General features: G+C 26.9%; 1 protein-coding gene across 2 annotated transcripts; it reads right to left on the bottom strand.

The window, feature by feature from the left end:
* Positions 1 to 8,390: 8,390 nt before the first annotated feature.
* LOC107161444 (uncharacterized) lies at positions 8,391 to 20,056 on the bottom strand. 2 transcript variants are annotated; one of them, XM_015507855.2, is made up of 3 exons: positions 19,875 to 20,056; positions 14,714 to 14,907; positions 8,391 to 8,972 (listed from the first exon to the last, which is right to left on the bottom strand). In XM_015507855.2, exon 3 carries the CDS (start codon positions 8,942 to 8,944, stop codon positions 8,531 to 8,533), a length of 414 nt encoding a protein of 137 aa, XP_015363341.1. In that variant the 5' UTR covers positions 8,945 to 8,972; positions 14,714 to 14,907; positions 19,875 to 20,056; the 3' UTR covers positions 8,391 to 8,530. The 2 variants fall into 2 exon arrangements, with proteins under 2 accessions (XP_015363341.1, XP_015363340.1); XM_015507854.2 differs by lacking the exons at positions 14,714 to 14,907; positions 19,875 to 20,056 and adding an exon at positions 14,336 to 14,703.
* Between the last annotated feature and the right edge of the window lie 229 nt (positions 20,057 to 20,285).

Genomic DNA, 20,285 nt, shown 5'->3' with positions numbered 1-20,285 from the left:
TTGAAATAATGTGTACTCCTTTCACTTTGATGGATATCCAAGTTTTAAATCCAGATATTTTTGTAAAGAGAGGACCTACAAAAAAATAAAAATTAAGTTCAAAAAGATTAAGTGACAACAGTGATGGGAAATTATGACATAAGGCCAAATACCTGATGATCAGATGATTTAAATATAATCACCTAGGTACCATTTTCAAATCGATTTTTCCATGGGTGCTGATACTACAATTCAATGATCTCGATCAAACAGTTATACAAATCTAACAACAATACTCATTATGAAGTTAATTATTCCAAAATCCTATTATTACAAATTGAGTTTTATAAGTCGTAAACAGTTTCAAGAGAAAAATGGTGGCCAGCTTTACCAGGGGAAATCGTGCAATGCCTATACAAAAACAGTATAAGGTTATACTAGTTTTTTGGTTGTGGTCTTGAAAAGGAAGGGACTATCTCTACTCTCGAATTTATAAACTATCTTACACTACAATATTGATTTTGAGAGTAAAATATCATTAAAAGCCTATTGTACATTTTAAAAGATTTATACCACCCCCATCACCAATATAACCATATAACACTGTATATATATTTATTATATTGCATGAAGCATGAAAAAAAGTGTAATAACTATATAGCAATTTTGTGGATACATAAATTATTTTCCCATTGGCGGCGAGGTGCAAAAAAATTGCTGTTACCTATCCAAAACTGTGGTTACCTAGCATTATAAACATCGTAACACGAAAAGAAAATTCGATTTATATAGATATACTGCAGGTCAGAGATGATATATATATAACGTTTTGAAACGTACTATAACACTACAACCAATGTGATTATAAAATAAATTGAAAGTAATAAATACTATACAGTATTTACAGTTTGTTATACAAAAGATTAAATGCCATTAATAATTGAAAATGTTAAATAGAGTACTTAAGTTGCTATATATATTATATATACGCAATAAATGATGGCGATGAAATTTATTTTTAAAGTCACCGTATTCGCAGAAAATGAAAATGAAAAAGTAAATTGCATTTTTATTTGAAAGTAATATCGGTAATAAAAACCGTTATTTTACGTTGTAAATGTTTGTATACAAACGTTATAGAGATGATAAATTGAAAATTTCTAGACTATTTAACGCTATATATACACGTAAGTACAATATAGGTTATAGTGTATATATCAACATATGTACTGTGTGTATATATTATGTATTAAATGTGTTCTACAGTTCTTTATAGATTATATTGGACAAATAATTTTAATGAGTATGGATACAAATGATAAAATGTTTAATTATTATATTAATTACCCAGAAACTAAATTATAAATAGATAAGGTTTCTAAACTTATTTCAGTAAAATACCTAAAGATTCGACGCAGTAACTACATAATATACATTATACACATTATATATATATAAGTTTTTTTAGTTACAGTTTAAAGAATTGAATTCTTCATTTTTTTTACTTTTACTCCTAATTAACATCGGTGATATTGATCTTAAGTTATAATTTTTACTTAACAATTATAGGCTGTACAATAATTGAGTTCTGTTTAAATACTTAAAAATGTATGTGCTGATGTCCGCGTCAGGTCCGAGAGTGCTGCATCTAGGGTGTTGATGGGTATATTGAGATTTGAGGCTGCCAAGTTCGTCTAAGTGTTGGAGGCATTCTGTAATTATGTGGTTGACTGGAAGTTCAGTTCCACAAGAATTGCTCCTTGATTTTTCTCCCTTTGCCACAAGGTATGCGTGTTTAAGACGGGTGTGACCGATGCGGAATATGTTGATGATTGCATCTTTTCTTCTGTTAAGAGGAAAATTAGACCAGTCGAAAAAAGTATTTTATTTGGGCCAATGTGTCTGCCATATGATTTAGTTTTTTGAATTTAATTCATAGAGCATAATATTGTATAATTATTTTAAATTAATCATCGATAACTAGTTTAATTAATAAAACCAATCCAATCGTTCTCATATATACATAATTACTATACAATTAACTATTGTTATCATTGTTATCAATCTTAGGCATTGCAAATGTTAAAGTTTAAATTGATTAATACTGTTACCAAGCCTAATGTGTGATATTAAAATATGAAATATTACATTTCTCACTAAACGTTTTTTTCTAAGTGTAAAAATTAAACTATAGGTATACCATATATTATAACGAACAATTTATTTATTGTTCAGATATGGTTAATATATATATGATTGTATACTAATATAATAGAAATTATAGTTGAGTATAAAATAATACATGGACAACCATTGTAGGTGTTATGGTGATAAACTGATTATACATAATAATAATAAAAACAAATATATTTATAACAATTATGATATACAAGGTGATTCATCACCAAGCATACTCATCCCATTTTAGATTCTGAGCGGAGCGAATAGGTACATTTGAAATTTTCCGTTTTCTTAGTCTTTTATTCTATAAATGTCAATAAAATTGTATTGGTTAGCTCAAATTATTTGAAAATTTAATACGAGGTTCCCCATCAGTTGATATAATAGCAGTTGAAAAATATTAAAAATACATATAGGCACATTTTTATCTTATAACTGTTTAAAATTCAAATTTATTTAATTAAAAATTTATAAAACGTTTTTATAGCTAAGGATTGAAAATTTAAAACAATGTTCCGCGTAAGTTGTTAATTCTACGACAAAAAAATCTAAAACCTATATACAGACACGGTCTTTTTTAAATAATATATAGTTATTTTAAGTTCAAATTTGGATGAAATTACATATTAAATAACCAAGAATAACAATTTTAGTTATACTGTTGTAATTTAAAAATATTATTTTTGGTAGGTACTTGAAATGTATAGAGTATACCTACTTTATATTCTAATATTAATAGCTAATATTGTTAATGATGACTTATATTAATACTTTATAATAAATTGTATATGCTATGAATGTCTAAGTGATTTGACTGGTTGAATACGTAATGAATCTGATTAAATTAATTTGAAATTTATTTTATAGGTACCTACCTAACTAATTTTTTTTTTGAAAATATTAATATTATTATTAGGTATATCATTGAATTCAAATTTTATACCATCCTTTACAGTAACTCACTTGAAAACTACTGTACAGCAGAGCGACATCCAATTACCCGCTTTTTTTCTTTAATTACCTATTGAATTATTAAAATTTTGGTTATTGAAATTGTTTAATATACTTAGGTAATGAAAGATCATTTTTTCAATTCTTGATTTAACGGTAAAATAAGCAATATCAAGAGATTCAATTTCGGTCTTAATAAAGTTTATTTAAATATCCCAGGAATCAGATTTTGAAATTTGAATGACTGCATTATTAAAGAAAAAGGGGTGAGCATGCTTGGTGAATCACTCTGTACATAATATGAATAGGTATTTGATTTATAAATTATACTTGCCAAGGTACTTTCACTTTTCAGATTAATAAACGAATAATGATCATCTAATAGGTATACAATCAAGTATACCTATATATGTATTACGCGGAAGTTCCTCATTCTTTAACAGATATAAATCGATTATAAATTAAATAATAAATTAAAATTAATAACTTACCTATATTAGCATTATTTTATCCAAAAGTGCTATCTGTAGGCTGCATATATTAACTGTAATTTATCTCTGTAGACATTCAAAAATAATCAGAAACTAGAATGATAATTTAGGTGATACAATTTTGATTTGTATGTACGACTTTAAATTAAAACACTTTAGTTCAAATTTTTAGAACATGGCATATTGGCATTACACGTTATGGTTTTATAGATGTATTATTATCACACGGTAAAAAGAGTATAAGAATATGTGATTTTCAATCTTTATTTATAACACACTTGAGACATAGGAATCCAGAAATTTGTTAGTTTTAACTTTGGTACTGATTGATAAAGTAAAGCGATATAAATATTAAATTCTGAAAACAGATTTTAGTTATTCGTCAAGTCTACTGAAGATTGACTTCCAGCAGTTTTGATTTTATTCTTCTATACATTTTCCCCTCCTCCCACCTAATCAGAAAAATAAAAATATTTATTTATAAAATGTACCCTATTATAAATATTATCTTTCTTTAACCATTCAGGCTTTTTAATCTAATTTTATATTATACTATTTCTATTGTATTTGTAACTGTATTGTCTGTATTCATTGTATTTGTATTTTGAAATTCTTAATTGTAATTTTAATTGTAATTGTTGAAATTCATTGTATCCACAAAGTTTAAATTAAAAAAAAAAAAAAAAATGCACCAATACAAATCAAAAACTCTCGTATTTAAATTTTTGGAGAAACTAAATAAAAATGTGGTAGTCAATGAACCTCATAATTTTACAAAAAATTTTCTAAAAATTCAATCCGTTTTCAGAATTGATGCTTATCATTTTACTAGATCGATGATACGCTGAATGTTTGAATAAAAACACGTCTAAATTTCTATGTTATACGTGTGCTGGACACTGCTGGTCGTTAACAAAACAGGAAATCACCGCTTCCAATATCTATACTTAAAAAATGGTTTACTTTTCATTGTGATAACTTATAGGTAGTGCTATATTATTTATTATTATCTTCAGTTCTCATAATTAACTCATTGTCTGCAAAACTGTAGTTTTGATAAGATGAATAGAACACAATACAAATTCAAACATTTACATAAAAATATATAATATTATATAATACTTTTTAATTAATTTGTAACTATTATGTTCTATGAATGTGTAACTGTGTAAGTCTTAAAACTATTTTTTTTCTTTATTATTACAGTAAAAGCTTAAAACTTAGAATATTGATTGTGTTCAGTGGCGTAGCTAGGAATTATCCAAGAGTGGGGGGGCTTTTCTTTCTACACATCACTAAAAGCGTTTAACCGTTTGGATTCGTACTTCGTTTTTGTCATATTTCCTATGTTTTTGAGGTACTAGTGCTTAATGTGTTATCACTGCGACACTGCATTATACAATTAAAACTAATGAGTTATCACTGTATCCTTCTTTTTACGCCAAGGGGGGGGGGGTAATAACAATCATTGCAATTTATTATTTATCATTGTGTAATCAATAATATTTAGCTGTATAATAATCATAATAAGTCATTCCATGCAAATCTATAATAGTTTACGTTTTATTACATATAATTTTTTATCACGAGACAACATCAATTAAAATACTGTCCATATTCTTTTGGATTTAAATTTTAGTGCCCCAATTACAAAATGTCGTAGGGTGTCCATATGCACTCACTCCTCTTGCGCACGTTTATGATTTCATATAGCTACCTATAAATGAACAAATCATATTATGAATACAAGGTATTCAGTACCTACCTATTAAATAAATAATGGAATGTTGGCATATAGACACGTAAATAGTTTTCATAAAAACTTGAAAAAACATTTATACATTAAATCGTTTAATTTTAACGTTCAAGCATATCTAATATATTATAAAATAATGTTAATATGTTAAACTTATTACTATTAACTATATCGATTAAAAACAAATCTCTAAAAATATTTAATACGAACAGTTATATTATAGGTATGGGTGTCTGATGTAACCACATGTACCTAAATATGCAATAGAAATAGCTGACAAATATGTTATTGACTAGCTAGGTATATGTAGTAACTTTTATTCTAATCAATGTTACATTTTTTATAATATATATCTTTAACAATTACAAGGTATGTAGGCATAAACATTAAAATAATATTTTTTATAATAACCAATTGATAAAAGTAAAAGTTTTAACATATTATTGACAGCGGTAGTTAATTCTATTAATTCTATTTTATCTTTAAATTATAGTAAAAAATGTATTTGATGGCACTTTTATACATATAAACCCATTTTATATTTTATTATATGCCAAAAACAAAAAAAAATTATAAATAACATATTTGAATTTATATAATATTATGCGTCGTTATGTGATATATTATTATAATAAGCTAACACTAAATTTTTGTGCGATGATGACAACTCGTGCGATCGCCGGAATAATTATTAAATTATTTATATTCCCAATATATAAGATATAAAAATAAAATACATACAGTCGTACAGAATAAAAATTATAAATATTGCCTAAACAAATATTTTTACGACTTGAAATTGTCAAGAAAAATGATAATTAAGAGCATTAGGTATTATTCTTTTAGGGTTTCACTTCTTTTAGGTATTACACAAAAATGTATACTTTTCACTTTTTCAGGTATCATATAAAAACAAATAAACTTCAGTTTAATTACGACGTATATGCATATTGTTAATATGTTGCCAAATCAACTATAATATTTAAATATAATGTATACATTTTTAAAATAATGGCATAGAATTACAAAAGTTATGTAACCGGCGTATTTTGATAGAAGCATAAAGCACAGTAGTAGTACCTACCTACATGGCGAAATTATACTCGGTTGGTATTTAACTATCTCATATGGGCAGGTACGTTTAGGTTAACGATTTGTGTATAGCTAGACGAATTTTATCGTTACCCACAGATAATTAAATGACAAAGTTAAAATTAAAATAGGTAGGTACGTTTAATCATCAAACCACGTCGGGTAAATTTTCTGAAAATGTTTTATGCGTTTATAATGATATATAGGTAGCGTAATAAGAAATACATTTTTCTTATCGTAATTAACACACTTAGCTTGAAATCATAAAAAAATATCGTTATTAACTAATATTATGTTCTTCCAATAATATTTTAACGAATAATTAAAAACTTACGTTAGATCTTATAGATTAATAATTAATAATTAATAATAATAAATAAATAATAATTCGTTCTACATACTTTTATGGCGGAGTTTCCGAAAAATAACAAATTCACGTTCGAGTGCTTAAAACTTCGAACGACTGGTGAGATACTTTTTTATCATTATATGAGTATATGACTATTATAGTATTATACATAATAAGATTATTTCAATCATATATCATGCGAGATTGATTAATATGTTACACTTGTACCCATATTGCATATTTTCATTACTTACATAATTATTGATCAAGTATTAGAAGCTTTTGAGAGCGGTTTTTTTTTTAATATTCCTATCAGACGAAAGACCTTCACTGCAGGTTGGTTCTTCCCTCAAGATATTCAAGCTGCTACTTACATAAGTATTATCCTTGATGTTTATTGTAGGACTGTAGGTACTTTTTTATGTACAGATTGCAGGTATAAACACTAGATTAAAAATAAAAATAATATCCATATCTGTTTACAATTTGTGTAAACTTAATCCTTTGTCACATCTGTAAAGCTCGCAGTACTCAAAATATAAATGTAAATTTCATCAAGGATATTTTTTTCAATATACTTATATAATAACATATAATATGTATACACACACTTATAACATATTGGTAGGTACCAACTACATTAAAATTGTCAGTATATCTATTATATTGGTATAACTATACACCACACCAATGTGGAATATTTTTTTTTAGTATATATGGACTGCCTGGACTGGTAGGGACGTAGGATAGTAAGATTTGTTGGGGAAAATTATCTTCTCTTTATTCATATTTTAGTGTATTATATAACAGTTTATTTCATTAATCGAGGAGTTAATTTAAATATATACATTCCAAGAGAATGATTAAAAATAAATGTAAAAAAAATTGTTTTAAAAATGATTCAGAGCGAAAATGATCTGTCAGTCAATATTACTAAAGAGTAAATGCATCTGATTTACTGATATTATAGTCACTATTAAAGTCATTTATTTTATTACTAGTAATACAGTAGATTTAATTGATTTTACCAAAAAAAAAAATAATAATAATAATAATAATATTTTTAAATTACAACAAAATAACTAAATTGTTACTCTTTGTTTAAATATCTAATTTGGTCCAAATTTTATGAAAATATCTAAATGGTTTGGTGTATCTACAATATTTTTAACATATTATACTTTATACTTCAATATATTGGACAGACAATAGTTGGCACACCAGCTCACGTTAAAGATTGGTACTAGTGTACCAGACCCTATTTTTATGTGCACCACAAATGTACAAGTGTGCACAACAATTTTAACATGTATGCACTATGGTCTACAAACAAAAATTATATAATATACTTGCTACTAGAAAATATGAGTATTACCTGAATTTTTTTGTTTTATTTGATTGCATTGTTAAATTATTATACTTATATATATGTAATACTTATATGTATATAATATATGCAATACATTGCTTTTTCTAAGATAGTAGTGCACTAGTACATACAAATTTTGTTTAAAGCAGTAAAATTAAGTGTGCAGTTCGAAATTTTATAAATAATAGGGCCTGTTAAGTGTACAACCAAACAGCAGAAATAAACATTTTGTAAAATGCGTTTATTAAAAAAAAAGTTATTGAATCTAATATAAAGAAGATTAACCATCAACAAAAAAATATTTAAATTATTATTTATGGTTATCTTACAGGATATTTATTAAATAACATTTCACTTGTATTTTAATCATCGCTTTCCCAATCTTTCAATAACTCTTCAACAACTTTATTTTTTTTAATGTTGTTCTTTAAATTATTTTTTTCTTTTCTTTTTCTTTTTTCTTTGTTTGAAGTAGTAACTCCAGCATCTAATGTACAACGGGTGGTTTGTTCACTCATTATAATTTTAGTGTTTGATAATTTGTTCTTTGGTACAACTTCATTTGAGATTGGTAAAGTTCCACTTGTATCGAGATTTAAATTTTCACTGTAAATACAACCATCATTTACCCAATCATCCAATATCTTTTTAGCAACCTTATTTTTTTTAACGCCTGATACTTTGTTCTTTGAATTATTTTGTTTTTTCTTTGGTTTTTGTTTATTAGAGATGATAGCTCCAGCATCAAATGTGTAATCGATGCTTTGTTCACTCATTTTTAGTGGTATTAATGGTATTAATCACCTATAAAATATATAAAATAATAATTAATTTAACTAATAAAACAACATTAAGTGTTGAACAAGCCACAAATCTAAACAAATTCCAAACGATAAAATAATAGAAAAACTTGGGCATTTAAATTTAAGACATTTTAAACACCCTTGTTTAAGTAAAGACTTTAAATAACTAGAAATAAAATTGTCATACAGTATCCAATTAGTATTTAAAAAATCTAAATAAAAATATTTAATAATTAAGGATACGTAATGAAAATTAATTTTGGTTATAAGTTGAGCCCGGATTTGTATGTTTTTGAATATTATTTTCCTTTTCACTTTTTTATATTTTTGTTAATAATCTTCATGAATCATAGAAATTGGAATTCACTGCTTAATTTTTATTTTGCATATTTTATCATATTTAAGCGAAAAAATGTTGGTCGGTAGGAGTGGTAGGACGCGGAATTAGCAACACAGTTTTAGCTATCTTAATCTAAAATACGTATTATATGTAACATATGATACATATATACATTAGAAATAGTTGAGGTAATCACAATGTTATCGTTAATAACTTAACAATGTAATACATTTAATTTATGGAAAATATACCTTTACCGCCCGTCCCAGTAACATCTAGGTGGGGAACATGGATAGTCATTGCTATATTTTATAAAATGCCAAAAGGTAATTGAAAAACTCCCAGAAGACAACGGATAATGTGACAAAAAAGTATTTGATAGTTGATATTATTAAATATAGATTGGTTGTGAATGAATTAATACTAATATTAAATTATATGTCATTTTTAGTTAAAATAATTAAAAAACTAGAAACACACAATTTGCTTTTATCTGAATGTTATTGTTTAATAAGTGAATTAGAAGAATAAATAAACATTATTCCTAGGCCTAAAGGGGCAACATTAAAAACAAAAGAATGGCTGATTAGAAAAAGTAGGTTAATATTCCAAAAATACGTAAAACAAAACTGATAGTATTATTAAGATCTCATATTTTTGGAAGTTAGAGCTTAGGTATTAAATTATGTATATTGTACAGGCAAGTTTTCGATTCAAGTAAAAATTAAGGAAATAAACAGTTTTTATTAACTTCCAAAAATTTGATTTTGAAATATTAACCTTTTTCTAATCAGCTGTTCAAAATTAAATGATATTTTCTTCAAAAACAAAGACCTAAAAGTATTACGTAAAATTCACAAAGTATTATTAGGGGAATGGGGAATCAAAAGCAGTTGAACTAGATAAACTATTAAGACCCAATGATCTTAAGCTCTTTTAAATTTGCCCCAATAACTTCAGTTGATTGTGAAATATAATTTTTGATATACAAGTATTTATTAACAGATAAGACTGCATAGTTTTACCAAAAAAAAACTTGAATATCATTTAATAATTAATCTTAAAAATAAAGAATAAAAACACATTTTGAGTTGCATATTTTACTTTATTTAAAAAAAAAAAATATATTTATGAATTTATTTATAAATTTAATTTTTTTTTACTGCATATTTGTTGCATATTTTTATGATTTTTATTGCAAATAATAGGCATATTATGATACGTTTTAATGCATACAAATCCAGGCTCTAGTTATAAGCATATATTTTTTTATCTTGGAACCTTGTTAAGATCTGATCTTGAAAAAATTATGATTTAATACTATAAACCAAAAACTCAAATTTGATTCAGTTGGTTTCTATTTTTTCTAAGCCTTAGTTTAATCAATAATAATAAAGCAAAACTGCAAAAGGAAGGTGTTTGTAATATTTTTTTTAGTATAAATTATAACATTTTTTAATAGGTACATTTTCCTAAATACTATTACTTTTTTTACGCTTCTTTCATAAATTACATAAACTACAAATCAAATGTCTAAAATTAAGTGGTCAACTATAAAAACAAATCAAGATTCAACTAGTTACTAGTAAATCATTGCCTATGAAATAAACAAAATATATAAACCTACAAACTTGAAAATCTAGGAAATAAAAATACTACAAAATAGGTACTACACATTACATGGATTATTTTTTAATGCCAACATAAAAGTTTTAATTAAATATAATAATAATTAAAGAACACACATTACTACATGTTTAGGTGAGGATTTTTTACTTTTAAATATATAGTATAACCATAATGTACCAATTATGCATATAACCACCGTATCTTAACTACCCAAAACTATAAGTAGGTATCACAATTTTGAAAAAAATAATTTTGTGTTTGGGAAGAGAATAGAAATAAGGTTTACCAGGGGTTATTAATATACTTTGTCATATTTTTTAGATTTCTTTGAAGACACTAAGTCCGACTTTGTTTGAAAATATTAAAAATGACAGAATAAAATGGGTTATTCTGTCATAAAACATATTATCTGTTTCATAACCTACTCAAGTTGCAACTGGTTTATTGGTGTCTAAGTTATGTTCAACCGTTTTTGATTTTCTCACTCTAATGGTGTCCAATAATGATCATTCTTTAAACTATTCCTAGACCATCTCGATTATTTGTTCACACTATCTATTATGTGTCTCCAGAACCACGTCTCCATTCTCCAATTATTCTAATGCCTTTCTTTTAAGTTTTATTTATTACTCAAATTTCACAACCATATTATAACGCTATGCTCAAGATATATTTTTTTACAAGTCTTTTCCTAATGTTAATGTTTAATTTCTTAGATGTGAATAGTTTGTATTTTCTACTGAATCGTCTGAATCCCTCAAAACCCTTAGCCACCCATGTGTTTTTAAATTTCTATGATGTCCTTACCATCTACTGTAATCATGCTACCTAAATATATGAATTCACTGACTTGGTCAAGCTTATGGTTATCTACAAATATTTCAGCTAGTATGGTTTTTGGTTTCTTTGTGCATACCAAGATATTGATATTTAATTTATTTAACTTTGAATAATAGGTACCTATATAAAAATATTTATTAGTATTGAAAATACATAATAATATGTAGATACAATATTACTTTCTACACCAGGGGTAGCCAATATGAATAAGTCCACAAGCCATATGGATAAAATATACATTGATATCAAGAGCCAAAATGTTTATATACATTTTATCATTTTATAATTTTTTATTGTTAGTAAATAATAATTATTGGTTATTTTAAAATAAGACACGAGCCATTCCTATTCTATACACAATTACATTTCTTTACAAAAATATTTAGACTAATTTTAAGCTATTAATTAATTCATGAACCTTTATTCACACCATATATAGTATTTAATAGAGCAATGGCTTTATTTTTAATATTAATAATATTATGATATAATATGAATTGTTATAATCAGGGCTCGGATTTTATAGCATTTGCTTATTTTTATAGGATACACATAAAAATAGCAGAGTGAACTATTTGTTTTATGCATAAAGGACTTCAATATAAAATAAAACACATATTAATAATAATATTATTTTATTTGCATATTCAAAGTATTTTAGGCTTTTTAGTGCTTCATTTTGCTAATTTTCAGAACATACCATTTTATTTTGTATGTTGATTAATCTAGTTTGTATTATGTGGTAGCTTTAAAAAGTTTGTCATTTATTTTAATCCATCAGAAAAATAATAAATATCCACATGATTTTTCATATTAAAATTTAATCAATAGAATAATGTTAACAATTATGGCTCCTTATCGGTTGTACGGCTCATATTTATGTATTTTGTAGTACATTCATACGATTAAAATTTTATAAATTTTAAAATGAATTTTCTTTTTTGCTATTTTTCATTTCTTTAGGGCATATGCTATAATATTATAGTGCTTATTTTAAGAGTTTTAGGTCATATCACCACACATTTCAGTTATTTTTGGTGCTATAAAATCTGAGCTCTAGTTATAAATAATATTTAAAAAATGTATTCATATAATAATACTTTAAGCAATAAACATATAGTATTAATAGTAGCAATAAATATGTATTATAAAATATCCTTAGAAAGATGGATTGTACATGTTCTCTCAGAATTGAATTTCTTATAGGTACTCAAGCATATCCTCGAGCATATCACATATGTCTAGTCTCCACCCCTCTGATTTTTAGATTTCTGACCAATTACATATTTCATTTGAATTTTTTAACATTTTTAGGATGTTTATTAAATTTTTGGAAGCTGAAAGTAGTCAAAAAAATAAATTTTTATGCAGTCATTCAAACAAGTGGTCAGCAACATTTTTAATGTCAAGAGCCAAAAAATAAATATGAATTTTTCATGGGGCACAGTTTGAATATACCTTATTTTATTTTAAACAAAAATGTGTAGTTGTTATAATCTCATATAATATCAAATTTAGTTTGTTCAAGTTCATAATTATGTAAGGTTTATAAATTGAGCAAGGTATCAACAAACAAACTGCACTTTGATCTACAGATTTCAGTCCATACTAGTATCCTTGTTTTTGATTCTTATACAAATTATACATTTTACTCTCTGACCACAAAAAAATAGTATAAAGGCCACATGAAGCCCGCAAATTTCCAACCTCTCATTTAAAGTATTTTAGACTGTCAATTGTTTAAATTACATTATTTACATTCATAGTTTCAGAATTTTAAAAATTCAAATCCTGTTAAAACATTGAACAATTCTAGCTTAGCTAAAAAAATTAAATCTAATAGGGTGATTAATAATTATTTTAATTTATTTATTATACAACAATTCATCTCAATACAACATCTATTATTTTTATTATGTAACAGACACTTATACTATACTACGATTTGTTGTTTGAAAAATTAATTATGAATTAACTACGACCCAACTACCCACCAACCAAATATTATATTTATGTGTTCACACAGATTATATGATAGCCACCACTGAAATATATAAATTGTACAGCATCAAAAATATTGGACATTCTTTAAATACTTTAAATAACATAACTGTAATAATGTAATTTATTAATATATAGAAGGGAATATATATATATATATATATATATATATATATATATATATATATATATATATATATAGGAACACATTAACAGTAGTTTAGTTGGTAGGTACTATACTATACTATACCTACCTACATTGGTATGCTTTTATGAACAAAATTGCAATTATGTTGAATAGTGGACAGAACCTTAATTTATACTAAACATTTTTACTATAGGTACGCGATTATTTTACTAAAGTCGTCCTTGCAGGTTTATCCAACCCATAGCCATATTGACCATAATATTATCATAATATTAGGCACTTACCTACCTAAGTACAATACAATTTAATTAATAAATTACAGGCATAGCGAGATGTATGAAACTGTTTGTTCCAACAAATTACAATAGGAAAACTGAATAATATATGGTACGTGACTGCATATTACCTCAATGACCCTCCGTAATAAATGGTGTCGCTTATAATTTGTCGGGCCGGTCTGTAGAGATCAAAAATCGTTTCATCACTGCATACGACGAATAGTGTTGTGCACTGCTTATAAGTTTTAATATCGTACGACGTTTTGTATTAATTATGCACACACATAAACATTCAAGGAGCGGTAAAACGAAGAAAAAAACCACACTTTTAAACGGTACCTACCGATCAGGACCGATGTGGTCTGACGATGGAAACGGACGCGGATAAAATACGGCTGCAGCGGTGCCAGTGTTGACCGACCAAAGAGGAATAAGAGGATATTGTCGCCCGCCAAACGTCGGAAATAATATTATAATAGGAAATGGTATTGTTTGAATAAACGTACCGTGAATAAACGTCGCGGGGTTCAGGTTTACTTCAACATCAGGAAATACCCAGTAAAATGTTTCTTCGGCAGTAAAAACTAAGAATAGACGTGCTGCAAATAACATATCGACGCCGACATGTCGTGTGGGTACTGTATGAGTGGGTGACGTCACGTTTGGGCAATCCCGTCGACCGACCAACTGCGCTGTGAGCCTGTGAACAGTATATTAATATTATTATAATTATTATTATTATTGCAATAGAGATAGACAATCACAATATATAGTACCAACTACCTTCATAGTTGATAGTATTATTATAATATAGCGACCATCCCGTTTATTCTAATAATAAATAATTAATAAAAAACTTGCTTGTCTGTTCTCGCTTCTCTTATTATAGGTATTGGATTATGTAGTTATTATAGTTATATTATGTGATTATTTAATTAAATATGATATAATAATAATTATGTACGAAACGGCTAATAGAAAATATATAACCTATACCCATATATGTTTATAACATAGACATTATAATTTTTAGGTCTCATATTATGCACTAAACATCACGAAATAGTGTATTATAGAATTAAAAGATAAAATTTACCCTAAAACTATAAAAAATATTGAAATAAGCTCTATAATAAGGTGCCTTTAAAAAAAATTAACAGTGTATTTAATCAAACCTCCACGAATCATAATATTATTGTGTTGTTGTTACTATTAGCAGCTAGTGAGCATTCACCACGAAGTTGATAGATTATAGCTAAAATAACGAACGTCGTCCGTAGACATTTGGGTTTAACATTGTTTTTTATGTCCATTGTATAACCGCGATAGTCGATATCTATATCTGTTTGTCGTTTGACATTGTCATCACTCATCGTCTATAAAGACAACATACAAAAAAAGAGACCTCCGTTATAGTCCAAAGTCCATACCGATACCAGTAACTAAACAAATATTCGCAACCCCTTCCCCACCCATCAATAATAAAATTAACCACTATATTAGTCTAGAAATAAACGTTTAAACGTAACACCTAATAATATTATAACTCATAGCTTATTGGCTATTGCCATTTCAATATAGCATGTATACTATATAGGTAGATATAGTGCATATTAGTATATTACTTTTTACTGTCGTGCAATCAAACAGCTTTTTGAGGCGGTAAGACCACGATGGCACGATTAAAGGATCCCGGTGAAGCCCAAAATCGCAAATTGTCTATTTTGTTCGATAGACCAAAAGCGCAAAACGAATTTGGCTTTTTGTACCTTAGTAGTGGTATAGTGGTATATGGACTACTAATGGTCCAGAATAATACCACCGTCATTTGAAAGATCAATTTTATAACCCACACCCACCTATTTATAATTTTATCGAAGTGCTCGAACAACACAAGGCAGAAATTTACTTAAAAATGCAATCAAATGGACGAAAAACTACAAAAACGCATGCTCTAAAGTCAACTCCAATATAAAAGCATGGAACTTAACTTATACATAGAAAAATACATTTCAAGATTGTATTACTTAAAAACTTTGGGTTTCAAATTTAAATTTAAATATTAACGTACTTTTTATAATATTATACTAATTATTTATTTATTTATTTTTATTGACAAAACATCGTCGACAATGGTTATTAGTTGTTGCTATTAAATAAATACAATTTTTTTTCTCATGTAAATTTTTAATTATAATGTTTTAAATTAAATCGATTATCTTGTTTGTGGGTGTTTTTATACTAATTAAAATTATTTTATTAATTTTATAATCACGAATAGGTAGCATAGTATTAATAACTATATGTTTTTAATAAAAATGAACTATATTATGATTTTAATAAAATACACTTTTTTTTATAAATTTAATTTGCGCTTATGGGATATATTTATTTTTTCGCTTCCGGGTTTCGTTTGGGTCATATTTTGCGCTTATGGGCTACAGCCAAGGGTCCAAGTCATAAATAATTAAGTACTTTATCTATAGTCCTAGTGTCCTACACACTGCAGCAATAGCGGTGGCGGTAGCAGTTATACAAAAATGAAGCCTACACAATATTTTTAGATCCTCCACCGCCAAAACAAAAGAATTTTACCGCCACCGCTGCAGTGTGTGGCAAACATTATTATCGCGTGGAAAACAATTTTATCGTCATCATGGCCACTGCATTTGGGTATTATAGGCATACTCATTACCCGTTATAAGATATATGAATCATTAGGACACAATAATTTTTTAATTTTATTAGAATCTCGAGAGATTCTGCATAGCTCTTATTCGATTGTGTGCACGATAAGAAAGGCCTATTTTAATTTTAGACATAACATTTTTTTGGTTCACATTTATTTTACCCTTCTTAAGTGGTTTGAGACGGTTGATGAGTTTGAATGTTGGATTATATATTATTACATTTATAGGTAACGTGTCACTCGTGTCAGGTACTATGCGTATTCAGCCAGTGATGTTTCCATCAATTTTTATGAGAGTATACTCGTATACTACGCTTAACTACTGAAAAACGCCAAATTATAGATATTTATTATTTTTTTTTACGATAAGAGTTTTGGAGAGAGGTTTAATTGATAACCAAAAAATTACTATGATATTTTTAATAAAGGGAATCAAAACAAAATTATAAAAATTAATTATTTAAATAAATTGTACACAATATGTAGATGTAGTATAGTACAAAAGACTGACAACGACGATTTCAGGAAATACCACTAATAACGATTGTTTGGAGATTTATTTTTCCGTAATATTTATTATTTGTACATTTTTTGTGGAATATCGATGACATAAATAGAACTGTATAAATATTGGTCAACTATACCCGTGACTTGTTATTGGCCGCGTTGCTCGACGGTTCATTAAAAACCTACTATACTTTTATTTATGCAATTATGCAAAATAAATAATGCATTAAAATAATGTAATATTTATCTATTCTGTGGTATTATGATCAGTCTTATTTAATATCAAATAGTATTAATTTATATAGGTAATTTTTAAATTTAGAATATATATATTTAAAAAAAAATTAATATACTTCTTATTTTTTATGGTTTATTTGAGAGTGTACCGTATACGTCCTATAAACATGATATTTTAGGAAAAGCTTGAGACGGGCCCGCATATTATGCCCTATTATCGGAACACTACTGAGTATAGCTGCGTCCTACGCGGGCTTCACGTATATAAAATAATAATACAGTGTATCATGTAAATAAAAATGTTTGCAAACCTTTTAGCAACGATTTAGAATTTAAATAGGTATGTTTCAGATAATACGTATAAATGTTTGTTTATAAAGTAAAAATATATTTTTGTAATTTGTTAACGACTAAGTGCCTGTCACTGGCAGTATCAAAAAGCCAACGATATATTATGCAATTGGTTTTTATTATTGTTTAATTTTAGTGTCGGTATCTATTATTACTTTTTCCCCAAAATTACGACGTCGCCGAACATCAATAATAACTACATCGTCTACATCCAGTACATCCCATATAAAATATTATATATTACCTATATTACCTATATTATTATTGACTATTGTTATACTCAATATAATTAATTAATTTAATAATATGAAACATTTTAATATAAAATATTTCCCGATATACCTATAGGTACGGCGTGTTCCTACAAAATTCAGTGATTGGAAAACTATAAAATTATTTTTATCACTTTTTGAATTTATTTTTAACTATCATTTTGTTTACGATTATTTCTCCTGGTAACAAACAGCCAAATAAGCCGAAATCTGAATTAAACGTTTTAGCAGGATCCGTTTCATTTGAAACAATTTTCAAACAGTCCCGTATATCAGAAAGAAGAAGAAAATATTTGATTACGAAAAAGCTAATGCTAATCCAATCCAATACCCGAAATATTATTTCAAGTTTTCATGCTTTTTAATAGTTATAGATGGAGCTTTAGAAACAGTAACAAATATATTTCAACATGCTAACAATTTCAATGAATTATTTGGATTTGTTTACAGAATTGGCAATCTCGATTCGTACTTCAGTCCAATACTCAGTGCCAATGAAGTCCTAAAAATCTATTAGGGTGAAAAATATTTCAAGTGGCCCTATCCTAAATTTTTAAAATATGTAGGGTCATGGCCCGACCTAAACATGGGGTTCGGCGCCACTGTCTCAGTAACAGCTATTAAAACGTCATTGTACGTATCATGTTTTATGCCTTATATACAGACTACAGTAAATTAAGATAATGATATTTGTAATTTGTGGCGATGAATTGTATCAAGAATTGTTATTTTTGGAAATATTGTAGACGAGTCTGCAACACCAATAATTAGAGTTCTCCTTTATATATAAAAAAAAAACAAATGGATGCTTTCCAAATTTTTGTATTGCGTTGCGTATATTACTGACCAATGACCATCATACGGATTACTTCAGCTGCAAATGAACGCAATTTCTCTAAATTAAAACTTATCGAAAAATATTTAAGAAATTCCATGTACCAACAGAGATTAACAGGTTTAGCAACACTAACAATTGAAAAAGACTTATCAGAAAAAATAAACTATGGAACCGTAATTCAAAACTTTGCAGCACAGATAATTAGAAAAATCAATTTTCACAGTTATTTTATATGTTTTGTTGATAGATACAACTCCTATATTTTAATTTTCTTCTTCTTCTCAGCTTACCGGTCCGTTGAGGACCATTGTTGCCTTCACTGCCTCGCCATCTCTCTCTGTCGTAAGTCAGGTAATTATGTCATTTAGTTATTGATGTAGAATTATGTTTTCATCTTAACTTTAGTCATGTTCAAACTAAATATTAATTTTAAGAGTAGTAACTTGAAATATTGTACATTAAACAAGCTTTTATATTATAATCTCTACAGCCAGCTGGATCCGCCCGCTCCTCGCATACGTCATGTGGTCTCCGCCTACCAAAATCGACTAAATCAGTGACATAATATTATATTATGTTTAGTGTTCCATCACAACAACCACCTGCAGTCTACACTTTTAAATTTGAAATTTCTGTTTAATTTTTTACACAAAGTACACAGACATATATTTATATTATATAATATTTACAGTAGACACATAGATAGTATTTTATAGTATAGATGTACCTATACTATATAGTACATTATAATAAGTGTATAATTGCAGACTTACTCATGTGTTGTTGTGTTGACACATAGAAAACTGTGAGTATAACCAATATGTATAGTTATATAGTTTTATACTGTTAATAAACTGTTTTTAATCATATTTATATTATAATATAATATGACAATACGTCTATACATCAATAATTGTTGAAGATTTTTTACTGCAAAAGCTATGTCGTATTTATATGTTTGATTCGGCGCAGTTCCTGTTACTTATCAGCTACTCGCTCAATGCGCAATAATAATTATTAAAAAATATGACATAATCACAATACGTGCGTACTTACGACAGATGGCGCGTTTGGCACAGTACATATTATACCGCATATTATGCATGCAAAAAAAAATTGTAGGTAACTTAAAATTAAGTATTTATATTATATAAAAAAGTAAGAAAAATTGGTTAGATCACTGA

Source organism: Diuraphis noxia, unplaced genomic scaffold, assembly GCF_037042655.1.
Source record: "Diuraphis noxia isolate RWA-SAM2 unplaced genomic scaffold, SU_Dnox_SAM2 contig0001, whole genome shotgun sequence".
Lineage (NCBI taxonomy): Eukaryota > Metazoa > Arthropoda > Insecta > Hemiptera > Aphididae > Diuraphis > Diuraphis noxia.
This window is presented reverse-complemented; position numbering and strand designations above follow the sequence as displayed.

Coding starts and splice junctions, on each gene's coding strand:
- LOC107161444 (XM_015507855.2), bottom strand. CDS start 8,944: ATGAGTGAACAAAGCATCGATTACACATTTGATGCTGGAGCTATCATC.